This window comes from Opisthocomus hoazin, chromosome 6 (genome assembly GCF_030867145.1).
Source record: "Opisthocomus hoazin isolate bOpiHoa1 chromosome 6, bOpiHoa1.hap1, whole genome shotgun sequence".
Lineage (NCBI taxonomy): Eukaryota > Metazoa > Chordata > Aves > Opisthocomiformes > Opisthocomidae > Opisthocomus > Opisthocomus hoazin.
The window spans coordinates 16,674,428-16,692,042 of NC_134419.1; the positions used below are offsets into that span (position 1 = coordinate 16,674,428).

General features: G+C 43.1%; 1 protein-coding gene and 1 long non-coding RNA gene across 3 annotated transcripts in view; one reads left to right on the forward strand and one right to left on the reverse strand.

Annotated features, from left to right (window-relative positions):
- Nucleotides 1-2,089: 2,089 nt before the first annotated feature.
- On the reverse strand, nucleotides 2,090-7,019 carry LOC142361795 (uncharacterized). Of its 2 annotated transcripts, none has more exons than XR_012764407.1 (3): nucleotides 5,777-7,019; nucleotides 3,628-3,946; nucleotides 2,090-3,536 (listed from the first exon to the last, which is right to left on the reverse strand). It is a non-coding gene; the product is annotated as an uncharacterized LOC142361795 (long non-coding RNA). The 2 variants fall into 2 exon arrangements; XR_012764406.1 differs by having other exon boundaries at nucleotides 5,263-7,019.
- Nucleotides 7,020-7,385: 366 nt separating this feature from the next.
- The window catches only part of PRKACB (protein kinase cAMP-activated catalytic subunit beta), a 73,327-nt gene continuing 63,097 nt past the window's right edge, over nucleotides 7,386-17,615 (forward strand). Inside the window, exon 1 of the mRNA XM_075424816.1 lies at nucleotides 7,386-7,602. Within this exon, the coding sequence (XP_075280931.1) occupies nucleotides 7,557-7,602 (46 nt within the window). The 5' untranslated portion in view covers nucleotides 7,386-7,556. The remainder of the gene's footprint in view (nucleotides 7,603-17,615) is intronic.

The window sequence follows — 17,615 nt, forward strand, 5'->3', positions numbered from 1 at the left end:
GTACAGAACATCTACTAATATCAAAACACATTCTGCCAATGGTTTCTCAGATTCTGGAGTTGAGAGGAAAAAGCTTTTACATTGACATTCACACTACAACCACTTGAAATAGCCACTTTGTGTTGCTGAGGATTAGTATGTTCTTCTTGGCTAGCATCATAGATATTTCTCCTTCTAGTTTTGTCAGTCAAACACAAACCAAAAACAGATCTACAATTTTTAAACAAACTTTCTAAGTTGGTTTCTTGGCTGCTTTTTTTTCAGATGCAAAGTGGATTTTACTGTTTGTTTCTTGCATGGATTTTTCTCCCAACAGATTCACATCTATGAATATGATACTATAATTTTCTTTGCTTATTATTTCTCATAACAAAACATTACTGGTGTAAATGTTCCTTTAGAGGTTTAACTTTCTGGTTTGTAAGTTTGAGGAAAAGGCACTGCAGATGCACATGATTAAAGAACATCTACTGTAATCCTCTGAGCCTGGAACGACTCCTCATTCACGGCACTAGCAATAAAAAGAAATCAAAGAAAGACATCAAGAAGATATTAGAGCATTTACAGGCTCAAACTCTGGAACTGCCAGAAACTACTGGAAAAGAAGGCAAGAACACTTCGATATACGTCTGGAAGCAGTAAAGCAAGTCAACCAGAAGGAGGTTTTCCTTCTGAAAATAACAAGTGCTGATGCATTTGTCGTATTTAACAGTTTTCAGCAATCCAGGCAAAGGAGGATATTCATGAAGCTGTTACAAAAAATTAAAGAGTATTGCATTCTATATAAAAACAAAGCATGTGAATATTACATGCTTTGAACTTGAAGATTTTAAAGTATTTTGTAGTTCATAAGATTGGGGAGACAATTTTATCTGTTGCAGGTGTTACAATAAAGTATGGAATTAGCCTGCCTTTAGGGTAAGATATAATGAAGGTTTGTAGATTAAAAAAAAACCCTTCCAATTTTAGAAAGCCACTGGTTTTCAACAGAAAAGGGAGCAAATAATAGAAATAGGCTCCTGGGAGAAGCAGATGCCAGAAGAGGCAATTTGGAATCTGCCAAGAAACTGGTACTTGAATAAGTGTTGGACTGGACAGCGCTCTGACACTTCAGATGTGACCAAGAGCTCAAAACAGCATAAGACAAAGATATTAGAGGCAGAAAAGCATGCGGAGCTTGAGATCATAAGCAAGGAATAACAGCAGAAATAAAGCAGATGAGAGAAGCTGAACGTTAAGGGAAAGCTTGTATTCATTTGACTGCTAGTGCCAGGGGTGTGAACCACGAACACACTGCATGTTGCTGACACCTCTGCCTTGGATGGCTGTTTCCTTCACAACAGAGGATACCTGCAGAAAAATGTGGTGTGTGCAGAAGAAATAATAACCATGAGAGCAAATGGGACACGTATTACCTTCAATTAGTTATATGTGCACAGCTCCTAGTACTTCTAGGGACTGTGCTGCAACCGTAAAAGAAAGTCAACAGGTTGTAGAAAGATAAATGGGTAAAATTCCAGGTTTAGGAAAGCGATTTTGTTTCTGTTTAAAAAATATGCTTCTAGATATAAATAATAAACCAAGAAAAACATCTTAGACTGTTTTTTCTATTTTTAGATGGCACTGCTAAATATATTACAGCCGAAGAGCTGATTATGCCTTAAAAAGCTTTTTAGCTAGACTTCTTCACCCAATGCAGTGATACATGACAGTGTGACACAATTTACAGGACGTGCACCAGAGCAGAATGCAGTGAAGCTCAGATTTAGGTGTGCAACTACTAGTCCTCACCATTCCTAATTTATTGGGTGCAGACTATGTACAAAAGCCTGGTAAACTCTTTGTGTGAACTCTCTTAGTTAGAATTAAAGTGACCTTCGTTCAACATAGCCTATTTCACTTGCAAAGTGAGTTAGGCTAAACTGAATTAAGGTCATTTTTAATTCTGAAGACAAATACATACTGAGGCATTTAATATTAGTATAGTCTACTTTAAATTAACAGCTGTAATTAACGTGGAGATCTCTGTAGAGAAGATCTAAAAAGAGAGATTAAAAAACACCACTATTTTTGGTTTTGATCTTCTTTATTCTGTAAAAGGTAAGTGATTCAGAGGCTCAATATACAGTATGAACAAACATCCTTATAATATTGATCACCTCTCAATTACAATAAGCATGCAGATAGTGAGGTCAACTACCCTGAAAGTGTTTTACTATATGTTTTTTTAAACAGCTATGCATTTGAATAACTTTGACTACACAAGCAGTTTTTCTGTTAAAAACTGTGTGACTAGACTACAATCTAATGTAAGACAACTATACCATCAATTTTGATTTAAGTTTCATTCTTCTATGGTTTACCTGCTGGAATTCAAATACATTGCTGAACTACTAAAAATACAAGAACAAAATGTGCAATTAAGGTTTTTTTTGCTGTTCGTTTCTTGTTTTTTGTACAGAATCAACTATTCAGAAGTGCAGCAAATAAATATACTATAAAATATCTTGCTTTTCTTAGGCTGAGCAATCTATCATGGATTCAAAAAAGTCTGGAGCACCTGTGTAGGAAAGCAAAGGACTGCTCTTGATGTGGATAAGGAAACATTTAAAATGAGCCCAATGACAGCCAAATACCCACAAAGGGAACACAAAGTCAGTTACAGAGGCAGGTCAGTAAGAATTTTCCTTAACAGTAATTAGCAATTTCTTCTGAATCACAAATTTTCAGGCAGTATCTTCTACAAATGTGGAATAATCTGCAGAACAATTGTAAGCAACTGCAAAAAGTGCTGCTTGGCTGATAGCAAGAGACTACATCCCCTCTCCCGAATGATCATAGGAGATAAAGGCCAAGAACTGAGCAGCTGGACTTGGCTATTAAGGAAGTCTGTAGTTTATCTCTGCAAAAAACATGTCTACTCACAAGACAGCACCTGCCACCTCCTATGAATGAATATATAGCCACTATCCATAGTAATTTTGACAAATGAATCAAGAGGCAATACTGATGGCAAAAGCACAGCCCAAATGTATCTGTATCTTTAAATTATGTTTAAAACACCAGAAAAAAAAAAAAAAACACCTTGCAGCTTTATGGCTCTTGAGAGGTTTGTGGTGAAGTAAGTGTAGTTAAAAATCAATAAGGGAATGTATAAACCCTTTGCTGCTCTGTTTACACGGGGGTTTTGACCAGTGGCTACCTTGGGAAACACCTAATGCCAAGAAGGGAAGGGTGACAGTGGTGAAGTGTTGGCTGCTAGCATAAACTTCCTTTGGAGCTTCTTGCTTTAAGTGTACCTAGTCACGCTGAAGGAAGCCCAAGTTACCCTTAATTAAGGGTACTTCTTTGAACCAAAATGTCCCTCTAAATGGTAACAGTCACAGCATGCAGAACACTTTCCTGAGGCTCCAGGTTCCTTCTAGATTCACAGTCAAAGGGCATCAAAGAATATTTTTCAGGAGATCTGGCAGAGCAAGTTGTTAGCCAAGTCGATCTAGTTTCATTGTGGATTCAGGGGCTGAAAATCTCAGATACTGCGGAAACACAATGTAAGATCTTTCACTCTTCTCTGTGAGGATGGGACCTCAACAGGAATGAATTTGGCATCGGTGGGTCTGGTCTTACCTGCGCAAGGATGTACTTCATCGCTCTCCGTAGAGCTAGTGCACGGAGCAGGGGGAATTGCCTTACTCCAGCTTTCATCCTTTCCCTTAGCACATCTACATGACATGATTGATATATTCTTGGCAGGTCTGAAATTATGCTGCAGTGATGAATATTCCTGTTTCTGGGTCAGAAGCTGTGAAATTTGGAAAATAACTTCCATATTCACCAAGAGCTACATACGCTTCTTGGCACGTTAGCAACCTGCTAGAAAAACATCCCACGCTGGCAGAGCAGGGGTTAGCTGAGAGCAGGAAATGTGCCAGGAGTCTGGAACAACCTAAAAGGAAAACAAAGGGTTAAATGCCAAATATATCAGTGTTTAGGAGTAGAGAAGGAGGCTGTCAGGGGTATTCAGATATGCAGGAATGTGGGATTTGGGGAATGGCAGTCACATCTGGTATTCAGACCCTGCAATTTCCCGACACTGCTGCAATGGTAAGGCAGGCTGGCCATATAAAGAGAATTACAACTAAGGCAGGTACATAGTCATAACCCGAGCAGAGCCTACATCCTCAGGGTAAGAATTATCGGTATGGATGGACAAAACCGTCCGTCTATGTCTGCCAGTCCCTAGCAAAGCAGGCACACCTTAAATGCAAGGGAAGAAAATTAAGATATCTAATGATTCAAATTTAGTGACTTGTTTCATATGTGTATTGAAGACAACTGCTGTAGTTGCTACAGAAATGCTGCTATCTCATCTAGAAATTGGAATGATTATGGAGTGAAATGATATGTGGCTCCAGAAGTAATTACCGTATGAAAAAGCGATATCCATTAGCAGCACATGAAAGCCTTTGATCTAACAGAAATTTATCTTCTCTGTCCTGAAATGACCCCCTCATTTTCAGTTCTGAGTCTATGGAGAGTGGAATATGCAAGTTTCGTCAGGAACTATACGTCAGCTACAGAGCTTTAGGCTTTATTGGAGAAAAAGATTGGTCTTGCTAGGATATTCCTGATCGATTGTTCCCAACAAATACGTACAAAAATGGGTTAAAACCCACTGTAAGTCACTGAAACTATATCATTAAATGTGTATAGTTCTGAAACTGCTGAGCTGACTTTCTCAGAGTATAGCTATTTTTTTAAATCTTATACAGACCAGCAAAATGAATGAAATTTGAACTTCTCAGATTGCACCATTACTGAAATATTCGAACGTATCCAAACGGAATATTTTTCATATTTGCATGGTTTGATTTTTTAACCAATTGTGTCGAAAGAAAGTAGACAAACTAATTTTGTATGAGCAGCAATATGAGGCATTTCAGCATCAAAGGATTTTATATAAGAAAACCAAAGTATATCATGTACGAAAATTAAGGCAAACTGAAGATTAGGGCTAGAATAAAAGTTGATGCTCTGAATGCTAAATAAATATATATACATAACATAGATAATCTATACTACATTGGTATGTTCTGCAATTAGTTGATGAATATTCACTTGTGAATATAAGTTGTGTAAGTGATGTGAACAAGAATGCAAACATCCAGTCCTAAGTCCTTGTTTCTGTTATCTTCACTTAGGCATGTAATGCTAGGACCACGGAAGTGGTTCATTTAATGTTACCCAGCACTGCTAACTTACATTTGTTGTGTTTTTGATTAGGAGAGTATCTGGGTATAAGCATTTATGCAAATCCGTCCGTGCTGGGTGTGTATTCAGAGCATGCGCTCATCTGAGACCTAGTGTCACGCGTTGCTGCACATATCCATGCGGTGCTCTGTGCGTATGCATAGGATTTTGCTGGAGTACGTGCAACGACCAGCTGATCCTTGTCCAGCAAATCCTGAAGGGCAGTAACGGCTATTGGACCTTGGTGGATCCTCACATATGGAGCCTATGCAGCATAATTTGCTAGTGAAGGGATGAGCTGTAATGCCGAGAATATGCTACAGATGCTGCAGCATATCTCATTTGTTAGCTGCTGTCATCTCAAGGATATCAAAATGCCTGTCAGCACCTGGATGAAAATCAGCTGACTCAGATTTAATCTGGCCAAAATGAAAACGATGATGGCTGGAGCAGGGGAAACATTTAAAGCTGGGGTAACACCTTTACCTATCAGCATCTTCAGACATTTATTTAAATACTACAGCACCTCAGGTTTCTATTTTTTGTCATTGAGTGATAAAGATGGTCGATGGCCTCTCATTTTCCCAAGCTTAAATTCTCCTCCAGGTGCAGATCTGGCCGTCGCAATCTACACGCCCTTCCCTGGCAGAGTGAATTGCCGGTAACTCACTGAACCGCTGGCTAAGTGCATAAAGAATGCAGAGGCTCCAACTTTGGCAAAATGAGACAGCCCTCCTCAATGGTAGCAGCTTTACCACCCTCAATGGTTTGCAGGTTATTTCCTCATTACGTCTAAGTCTTGTTTCTGATCTTCAAAGCAATAAAGACCTGGTTTCCCCCCGGACTGCTTCTTTAATCATAAAAACACAGGTACTCCTCTGAAGCAAGCAGTGTCACTCAGATCAGGATAACGGGAGCGAGGAGGTGAAAACCAAGAGAAAGTCCGTTAACTGAAGTGTTGATTGGTAGAACTTTAACCTATAAAACTTCAAGACAGTTCAAGTTAAGCGTTCCCAAAACTTTGCAGCTGGATAATCCACACAGTTTGTACCACTGCCAAGGCAGAGCCACACGCTGGCTGGGTCTGCCCGGCGTTCACAGGCAGCGTCCTCCACTGCACAGCTCCAGGAGATCAATTTGAAATTTCCCCAAAGTATCTGCTTTTGTGTGCATTAGCGTACGTGTGTAAAATCCCACCATACGGAGTGTACGGTAACTCAGCGTTAGGCCGTGAGAGCGTGTTCTGCGCCGGCAGGCAGCCCGGGGAGTCAGGAGAGGATTTCGATGGCCTCTGTGAATGACGGGAGTCAGGACGGCCGCTGCTGGAACAAGGCCCGCAGCCGGCGGCCTCGGGAAAGGGTGCTGCTGAGGCGGCTGGCTGCGGCGAGCTTGTCCTGGCAGGATACGCGCCGCTCGCGGCCTGCGAGGTTGGCACTTCTGCTCCCCGCTCTCCCCACTTCACGGCACACGAAACAGAGCCTTCTTTTCGACAGGCGTTTCCTGCCAGCGCTACAACGCCCAAAGCATTTCACATGGTAAATATATGTATGTATTTAAAGAGAGCCATCATCAAATTGGAAGTCACAATACCGCTCGCAAACGCGTAGCTGTAGCTATTTCTGACAGGAGCGGCAGCAAGAGGGGGGAGGAAAGCAAAAAGCGTTTCCTGGCAGCTCGCTTCCTTCCCATGTTTTCCCCCGTAGCCTGCTCAGCCGCGTAGACGCGGGTTGCGGGCGCTGCCAGGGCGCGGGCCGGGCGTCCCCGGGGATGCTCGGGGGCCGGCGGCGGAGCCCCCGGCGCCGGGCGGGCGCAGCCGCAGGGCCGCGGCGCTTCGGCCTCCCGGGGTCACCTTGGGCCCGCTCCGCGGGCGGGCAGGGCGCCGGGAGCAGGGCCGCTCCCCCCCCCGCCGCCCTGCGAGGCCGGGCGCCGAGCTGGGGTGCGCGGAGGCCGAGGGCAGCCCGCCCGCCGCCGCCCTCCGTGAGCCGCCGCAGCCCCCTCCCCCGGGGCGGCCGGGGCCGGGGCCAGGGCCGGGGCGGCAGCGCCCCGCGCGCCCCCGGCGGGCGGCGTAGCAGGGAGGAGGCACCGCCCCGGCCGTCATTTCCGCCGTGTGTCGGGGTGGGGGAGGGGAGCAGAGCGCTCGCCTCCTCCTCCGCGGCGGCCGGAGACACCGAGACCCAGCGCGGGGCGAGGGGAGCTCAGCCGCCGCTGCCGCCGCGCCCGCGGTGCCGCCCCGCCCGCCGAGCCCTGCCCTGCCCCCCGCCCGCCCGCCGCAGCCGCCCGGCATCCTTCCCGCCCCCGGCCCGGCCATGGGGAACGCGGCCACCGCCAAGAAGGGCAACGAGATCGAGAGCGGTGAGTGAGGGGGATCCGCCGCCCCCGCCCCGGCGCCTGGCTCCGCTCCCCGAGGAGGGGCCGTCGGCCGGGCCCGGCGTGCCCGCCCCGCGCCGCCGCCGCAGGCCCCGCGGCCTAGCGGTTGAGGCGCCGAGCCCCTCAGCCCCGCGCAGGCCCCCGGCTCGGCGCGGCCTGCTCGGCGCCGCGGGGAAGCCCGCCCCGGCCGCGGCCCGCCGCCGAGCCGCCCCTCCCTCCGTCCCTCCCGCCCGCCTTGGGCTTTAGCGTCTGGGGGGAGTCGGCGGGCTGAATCCGCCTGCGGCCGCCGGGCCGCGCGTCCGGCTGTCCCGCAGCAGGTGTCCGGCCCCGCCGAAGGGGGAGCCGCCGGCGGGGCCGGGGCGGCGGCGGGCAGGTGTCGGCGCCTCCGCCAGCCTTCCAGCCTCTATCCTCGGCCCGGCCCGCTCTCTTTCTCCGTCCCTGAACACACCCTCGCCGGCGGGGGAGGCCGCCCTCCGTCCGCGACGGGAGGGCTCTCGGCCCGCCGCGGAGAACGTAGGTCGGAAGCTCCGAATCCCGCCCGGGTCGTGCAGCCCCGGTGACCCCGCGGCGTGCGGCCGGCGCTGGGGAGCGTGCCGGGGGAGCCCTCGCCGCAAGCGCTGCGCTCCTGATCCCGGGTAAAATGGAAGACAAAAACCTAGGTCGGAACTTGCCATCGCGGGGGGCTCTTTGCTGGGTGTCACGTCCGGCCGGCTGTCCCCAAGTATTTCAGCATAATCTGTAAATAACGTGGTGCCGATCCAATTGTTGGGGGAAAAAAAACAACCGAGACTTTATTTTTAGTAAGTTAACTTCCTCTGCTTCTAGTGGAAAACTTTGGGGTATGTTTGTGATGGATAAGAGAAAAGACATGTTGTAGCGAGCAGCCGGTTGTGCAAGCCAGGTGTTCCTGACAGTGCCCTTTTTTGCTGCAGGTGCCTTATTAAAATGGAAAGAAGTTTAAACGTCAAAGTTACTTTGTTATTCTTTTTGCAGTTTGTTTACTTTTTGTGTGTTTACTACTGAGGTCTGGGGTAGGAGTGGGTGACCCGATTTGGGTGGGCAGGTGCCTGCCTGCACAGCTCTGCGCTGGCTTCCCGGGGTCGGCAGGGGAGTCGCCAGCCATGGGACCGGGGGCTCTGCCTCACCTACCCAGCTCTGCTGTGGGGCTTTGCCTTCTAGTTCTTCCTTCTTCTCTCGTTATTGTTGCAGACTTTGCAATCCAAATGTTTTATCAGTACTTGACCGTTATTGTTTAGTATTTTTATTTTTTGTTTACTTAGCTGAGTGCATTAATTTTTCATAGGAAGTATTTTACCCTACCTGTGAAGGCTAATAACACCTACATGTGTGCAGAGAGAGAGTGGATTGTCTGAAGTACTTCAGATGACAAAACATGTTTTGTACTTCATAGTAGCTGTATTGCTAGTAGTCTGTCAGTTAAATAACACTACACCACACAGCATTAACTTCCATTTTAATAAATCCTTTTCTCATATTACCAAATACAGTGATTTTTTAGGTTGCAGAAGGCATTTGTTGCAGAAGTCCTTTGTCTCTCTTTGTTAGAGTTTAAAAGTGAAATGCTGGTGGAGACATCAAGCTCAGATGTTCAACTACTTGGTATATTTAGCAGCAAAAAGCTCCATGATGATACAACTTCTGAACTAGGAGAAGGAATTGATCACCATTGACATACTGCTGAGAAAGACCAGGATTCACTTGCTGTGGAGGATCAATAGTATATGAATACTATACACATAATAAATTATTAGAAGCAATATTTGGTTTACTGGCAGTGAAAGTTGATGTGTAATCTATTCATATGATACAGGACAACTAAAAACTAAAGAAACATAAAACGTGATGGAGCTTTAGTGTTTCTGATATGTATTTGCATGGTTGAGCCAGTTTTCCTGGTTTGTGTACTATGTGTCCTTAGTAGCACGTGTTCCAAACTACAGGACACTGAAAATGAAGTTGTTTGAAGTGGTGACAGACAAATACCCAGGTTTCACTTGTAAAAGTGATGTTATGCCCTTGATCCATGCATGGAGCATATGGTATTGTGTGGATCAAGGACATGCTAAGGTCCCTGAAAAAAACAATGAAGGGTAATGCAGCTTCCCTGGATAACTCTACTTACTAGTTCATGAAGTGTAATTTGAGACCTCTCTCACTATCTGTGGTCCGCACAGTAAATGCTGTTCACCTAACGGTGGCCCTTCTATTCTTCGTGTTTATTTTAGCTTTCTGTGTATATCCAAGTTTCTTCAGTGCTTTTTTATGCCTCTCCACTGTGGGAGTGAATTAACAAGCCAGTTGTATGTGAACACCAGTAGCAGAATGGAGCAAGTGTTCAGAGTATTTCTAGGCAGAAGTTGCAGGTGAATGAAACCTGAATGCTGGTGAAGTTGCTTAAGCTTAGCCACCAAAACAGTGAATCAGGCTTGAGTAGCAGGGAGGGCGAGATAAGTATATACAGAAGATGGAAAGCTTCAGTTTAGTCTGTTAAGGTTTTCTTTCTATGCCCTTCTGTTCCAGGTTCTCCTAATACATGGTGGATTTTGATTTGGAGGACCAAAATTAAAAGTGATCCTTTTCTCAAGAGAAACTTAAGGCTAAACTCTGTGGCTGTTTTAAATAGGTCCATGGTTTTCCACAGGGCACAGCAGCCTGCAAATTCTGAGAGTCTTTTAGAATAATAATATAAATATTTTTCATTTGAAATCTGAAGAGACACAATTGTCTGTTGTCTTAAAAGTTTCTCTAAGTTTGATCCCTCATCCTAATATTTATTTAATTATTCAATTCATTGTTTCGTGGGTTTTTTTCAGCTGCTCAGTTTACAGTAGTTGGGAACTTCTTTTGCAACTTACGAGTTAAAAATATCAACATGTGGTTAATTACGTTTTGAAAAAAAAAAAGGCCACAGGGAGTCTACCTTAACTTGTTGCATTTAGTGTAGGAAAATGTTAGCTTTATTAATATTCATTATCTTGGAATCATTTGTTAAAGTAGCACACAACATAAAAGGAAACATAACTACAACACATTTCTGAGTTTAAAAAAGGTCATATAGCAGTTTTTTAATCCAGTGAGTGGATCTGTTACTTTCAAGATCATTATTAATTTTATATGAAACTGGAACGTTTTAACTTTACTAGGACTATTTTCTAAACAGGAATGAATGTCAGCCCTGCAAATTGTAAAGTTTGTAGAAAGTTTGGTAATTTTTTTTCTTCAGCTAACTCAAAAATACATATTTTTAAAGTAATTACTATGTATGGCTCTGAGTTATTTGCCACTTCAGGTGTGCAAGATAATGTCGGACATGACAGCAAGAAATTTGTTTAGAAATTAGTAGTAATCTCACTTGGTGTTTTGTTTGTTTTGCCTAGATTCAAGAGTACTTAGCTGTGATATTGTCTGTTTCTTTCCTTTTAATCACCAAACTGGATTAGAGACCAGGTGATTAGAATACAGTCTTTGTTTGGTGGAAGATTTGTATACTTTCTCTTCTTCCAGTAGATCCTGAAACTACGCGGATTTGGCTTCCGAGTTGCATTAGCCAGGATTCAGATGGTCCTTGCTGCTTTTTCTGTAGCAATACGTGGAAGTAAATTGCTCTTAAAATGTATATTTAAAATTAAACTATGTATGATTTTTCAAAACATAATCCCGTACACATACCTTCTTACCTGGTAGCCAGATCTCCAGCTTGCAGTGCTTGAGGAATTTATTAATCTAACATGACTTTACTAACTGTGACTTCTGTGGTCTTTAAATAGCCAAGTACAGTGTGTGTGATGTGTATTCCTGCGTGTGAGTTTTATGTTCATTCACTCCTCCTCCTCCTCCTCAAAGTGTTCCCACTACAGTATCTTCAGTATGACAGAGTTCCTATTGTAGTCAATTCTTCTCTTTTCAACTCTTAAAGTTATTCTCTAAGTAGTGCGTCTTTTGAAATGTGCTTGACAGGAAGATGCAGCCTTCTAAATTTTCCTTTGCCAGTAGATTTTAATGTCCTCAGGGGGCATTTCTTAGAACTGATTTTTTTTTTTTCTTGTTTTTCATGTGCATGCAGTGCTGGGTCGTTTTGCTGTGTTTACCCATTGAGGACCAAAAGAGACCACAAGTTTGTGTCTTGTAAAGACGGGAAAGCTCTGTGTCCATTACTGTTCCAAGTTTGCTGATTCACTGTCACTTTTCCAGAGATCCTTGTTTCAGTGTTTTTGATCTGAGTGTAGTTTTGTTCCACAGCTGTTGTCTTTTTGCTCATTTTGTGTATGCTCCCTGGTTTTGAAATGGATAGCTTTTGGAGCCTTGTTTACACATTTTAGAACATCAGCTGTAGTATGTGTTATATAAAGAGTAATTAACGATATGTATTTCAGTGATGCTGGAATGGACTGTGTGTGGATAACATCTCTAAACAATGTATTTAAAGCTTCTTTCCTTATATTTTTGAGCTTTTATTGTTTCACTATTGATCAGTTAGGTTTCAGCAATATGTAGCTCCATCATCTGAAAGTCACAAGTGGTTATAATTACTTGCTGAAGAAATATCTAAAAATTCCTTTGCTGTAATAACCAAGGTAAGACTACCAGTATGCACTGTCTGAAAATTCTTCTTTAATTAAGAACAAAATGCTTGTTCACAGCTTGGACTAGCAAAGAGAGAGGCTATCATTCAGTAAATGATAGCCACCTGATAGCATAACAAAAGGTCAGAAGGACCCCTGAGTGATGAATTAGTTTATGTATTTAGCTGTTGTAGTTAGGCCTTTATTACAGGCTCAGACTGCTTTAAAGACAGAGTGTGTTAAATTACTTGACATCCCTTGTTGTTGGGTTTGTTTAGTGTTCATTCATTTACCCATATGTCCACATTCATAGAAATGACACAGTCAAAAATACTCAGGTTTCTTATATTTTTGGCAGCAGTCACATTGTTCCTTAGTGCAATTAAGGCTATGCCTGTGCTGCAAAAATTAACTGTCTCATTGGTACAGGGAGCAGAATGTGGACACAGAAGTAAGTGGAAGAACTGTGAGGACACGACGCTGGGAGCTATGGCGTCGCGGGCTGCCCTGCCCGAGCAGAGGGCTCTGCTCCCCACCGTGCATCAGGCTGTCGGGGAGCTGCTCTGGTTGGTGAAGTTCTTCCATGACTGACACATCTCTGCTTTGGGCAGAGCTGTGGAAAGGCCTTTGGATGGCTGTCGGAATTGGTGTGGTTTGCTTGCATCCTTACTGTAGACATCATAAAGGGCTTGTTTAGCCAGAAGCTTTTTTTTTTTTTGAACGACAGCAGTTAGTAAAGGATAAAGGATATTGTCTCTGCTACACAGCGGGTGGGTTCTGCATCAGATCCGAGCAGAGCATATTTTTGTTAATCAGTGCTTCTGGTCATTTAAGCTTGCAGAGTTCTCAGTGTTCAGAACCTTGAGTCAGTGGGGATTTTTCTTAAAAACTTGTGAAATTTAGGGATAGAACTTGGCAAAGCATCTGCCCTGCAGTGCTGCTCTCAAGCTTTGTCTTTGTTACAGGTGCAAGGTGTTATTTTGTAAGCATTTCTTTCAGTTGCTGTTCTGCTTTTCTGTCCCTTGCCACTTTTTTCCTGCCTCTGTGTCCTCAAGTGTGCTGGAGCAACTATTTATGAGACAACAAGGTGAACTGAATTTGAGATTGATCTAAGTTAAAAATAACCCTGCAGAAAAGGGAAAGCAGAAGGGACTTCAGTTAACCTGGATTGGCTTCCTGATCCAGTTCAGTGCAGCTGTGCTCGCAGTTGTACCAGCGCGGGTGGGGCACGGCACAGAGGGGAGGCTGGATAGCTGGCACAGGGTAGGGGCTGCCGGGCCTGCTGCTGTTGCTGAAAGGAGAGCTGTGGTGCTGTGGTCGCAGGCTTTACTGCAAGCCTGTTCCTACCAAACGCAGTTTCTGTGCTGTGAGGTAGAAATGCTTCCTGGGGAATGGGACAGAGGACAAAGTAGCAGTGGAACTGTGAGGAGGTAAGTGAAGCGAGAAACGTGTTGTCTTACGAGTTGCAAAAACTTAAAAGATAAAATCACCCTCCTTTCCCCCCCCCCCCCCCATCCCCTCACCCCCTGCTATGGTTGGTAAAGGATTACATACATTGCTCTGTGTAATTTTATTTATTTGTGTTCTCCTAGTGTTCAGGAGGGCTAATTGTGAATCAGGACCCCATTTTGTTTGTACAAACACAAACCAGGCAATTCATTCTCCACATGTTCTGTTTTAGATAATAAAGTGAATACAGATAGATGGGAAACACAAGATGAAAGTGAGTAGTCTGTGTAGCAGGAGAATCAGGATAAAGCAATCTGAGGCTACATTTGTAGACGTTGCTGTGCGGGGAGCTAAAAGGAAGATACTTGGGTAGCCCTGCCCGGGGATCCCTGTTTGGGATCAGCACTGGTAGACAGCAGTCTCTTCAGTGCTAGGTTGAGCCTGTCTCTTTGGCATCCTGCTTGCTGCTTCTTCAGCATCACAGCAGAATAACATTCACTAAGAGTAAGGTTTCACAAAACAGCTGAGCCCATCTGGTGGCTTATACTGTTCAAAACTACATTTTTATTCCTGGACCCTTCATGGGTCTCAGTTCTAGTGTTTTTCCCATCCATTGATAAGCTGTTTTACACAGGCAGAAAACTATGTGGTTTTTATTCCTTTGGGTTATCTATAATTATTTTTCATGCCAAATCAATTCATTGAGGTATCAGATGGCAACAGATTCAAGGGAAGCGATGAAAGCATTGTTGGCAGTGAAATGGTGAGGTGGCAAGAAAAAGGAGTCTCTTTTCTTAGCATTGAGCTCTTGGATTAACTCAACAGTTTCCTAAGGCATCACCCTGCTAACTTCTTGGAGGCATGATTACTCCAAACTACCCCTTTCCCACCTGCCTTTGTTTGTATAATGAATTAATTACTTCAAGACTTGAAGTTTCTAGTGAGAGAGGTTAGCACCTAGCAGTTGGACTTTGCTTCTTCAAGCTTTTAGAGTTATATGATGATAGAGAAAAATATAGCAAAATATTGCTTCTTTCCATCTCCACACTTATATGGATCTTTAAGACGATAAAATTTTAGAAGAGTTTTTTGTTTATAGTTTTGTTTTGTGTTTAGTTTCAGTTTTCTTTTTGTCAATTTGATATTCAAACTAAGAAGTGTACCAAAATTTTTTGTTTCATTCATTAAACTATTTTCTGCTATTCCCTGCCCGAAGATGTTCATCTGTAGTCATAGAGGGCTTATTAGCTTGTGATGTAGTAAGTTTTGGTATATATTCCTAGATACACATGTAGTAAGGGTTAGGCTAACTGTGTGGGTTGCTTAACATTTTACTACGTAGTAAATGTGCGGAAACACCTTTTGTTTTGGTTTTTGTTGTCTGTTATTTGGAGGGTTGTTTTGTTTTTGTTTTTTAAAAGCCACAATTTTTATGACTTCAACTAAACAACCAGTTTGTTTTCGATGTCCCTTTACACTGAGATATCATCTATCTACAGTTTTGGGGGTTTTAGAAGGTCTTTCAGAAAATCATAGGGGTGTATAAATACACTTTGCATTTGAAAGAGAAGTGGGCCTCGAGACTGAGAAAGCAAAAATCTTTTCCATGACATAGCTGTTATCTACCAGAGAAAGCCTGGTGAGCATTTTGAGCCAAGTTCTCTTCATAGGAAGGGCAGAGAATTGCTGTTGTACCTTGCATTGACTGTTTCTTTCAAGAGAAAGTGTGGTGGACTAACACTGAAGTAGTAGAGTGTCTTACCAGTGATGGTAAAACAAGAGGCATAGAAAAATCCTCCTTCAACACATTGTGAGATGAGTGAATCCGCTGGGTGATTTGTAAAGGTAAGCGTTGGTTTTGTTACCCATCTGCGTCTTGTTAGCTCTTACCCTCTTGTTAAAATGCTGTAATGTTTAAACAGAGGACATCAGGAACTTTTCATTTATTTCATTCAAGCTAAGCTGCTTCCAGCAAGTATGTGCTTGTTAACCTACTGCACTTGCTGCTAGCGCTCGGCTGTGAACCCACAGACTTCTACAGCTGCAGTGTGGTTCAAGAAATTAAAACAAAGGAAACTGCATTTCTGGCACAAAGATGGAAACTTTAAAGACAGAAAAGATTGTTATTTTGCCTGTGCCCAGAATCCGTTTGCTCTTCCCTCTCATGAAATGACATAATTAAGGGTGTATGTACTCAGATACATCAGCAGGTGCGTTGTAGTATTAATTAAGATTAGTTTTGATTACTATGATATTAGGCAGTTTGAAATTCTTTGTTTGTCTTGTAGCAGCTAACAGTAATAGGTTTATTGTATATTTAAATTTTAATTGTTAAGCATATGATAATCTAGTCTTGCTTTGCACAGGGGAAGAATGTTACTTAACTGCACCAAAGTCTATTATTAAGATGAAGTTTTTAATGCAAATTACCTGTATTCAAGCATTTTATTAACTGATCCATAGATTAATGTGGAGCCTGGAGGTTTTAATCATGGTTTCTTGTTGAAAAACAGAGTAGGTGGTGAGAGAGAAAAAGCATTACATATCTAAAGTCGTGCCAAACCAACTTGAAGGATCATGGTATTTCCTTCTAAGAAGTGTCATGGTGATTAAAGGAGATATGTTTTAATTGTCTTGTCGAGGACTATTCTATATTGGGTACTTTTAAAAAATTCAATGCTTCGGTCATACATTTGGTCTTTGTGAAGACTTGTATGGTGGGTAGGTGTGTCTCAGTGACATCCAGGACTATGCACGCGCTGCAGATGCCAGCGCTGGTACTCTGCTTTGGGAATTCTGAGTTAAACATCCTAAAGCAGTAGACTGCAACAGTGCATCCTGTAGTCAAGCTGGTTTCTCTCTGCTGGCTTAAAAATCTATGTTTTAGTGGTACTTGTTTATGTGAACTGAACTTCAGAGTCAAATAAGGTGATAAATCATTCAGCTTAATTTAATGGCCTATATGAATATGAAATTCCAAGACAAATAAGTTTTGCAATTAGTGTAAGTCTACAGCAGCTTTGTGGGATGCGGAATCACCTGGGACGTTCAGGGTGTGTAGTGCTTTGTAGTGGTTCTTATGGTGTTTGCTGGTTCTTTTGCAAATTAGCAGATTTTTTTTCATTTTTTAATTTCTTGAGGGCTAACAAGCAGATGCAAAACTGACACAAAACCAAAATTAGCTTCGGTTTTTCACAGAGTTTACTCTAATACCGAAGAACAGTACAGTTTCTGTCTAAATTTTGTCTGTTATTATGACACGCTTTCTGCCAAAAGATTGCTCTTTGGATTCTACCTACATCATTATCCAACTGCTCATTTAGTATTCAAATGCAGACTTTGTTTAATTTGCATATTAACTTAGGTTTTTTCATATTGAACTCCATAGTAGAACATTCTGGAACTTCAGTGTGTCCACATTTTTTTTTTTTTCCTCTCCTGCTGTTTTCAATGCTATGTAACCTTTGTTACCACGTCTAGGTAACAGGCATTTCAAACATGTTGCATCTAAGGTCAACACTCAGGAAGAGGTTGGCAAGGATGGCAAAAGGTACTGAATGATTTCCATATGAAGAATTACTATGTAAGTGACATCTTTTCTGTCTGGGATAGGTAGAGGATATGGTCTGTGAAATTGTGTGGCATGGGAAGTGAGAAGTGTCCTATGCTTGCCCTGTGCTTGCTTTTGTTAAGCAGTCACTTCAAATCACTGTTTCTATTCGCATTAGGCACAGGTGACAATTTGTTCCTGGTAAAACATTAGAGCCCTCCTTGAGAATGAGGAACTGCAGAAAAAGAGAACGGAGAGAAACCAGGCAGCAGCTGGTAAAAGGAGGAGGAGTGTGGGACAAGAAGTGTAAAAATAGGGAACCAAAGGGAGCACTAAGCAGAGTATGGTCTGGGTCTTATCCATGTTCTCCCATCCCAGAAGAGGGACCTGATGAATGCTGGTCAGAGATGCTCTGC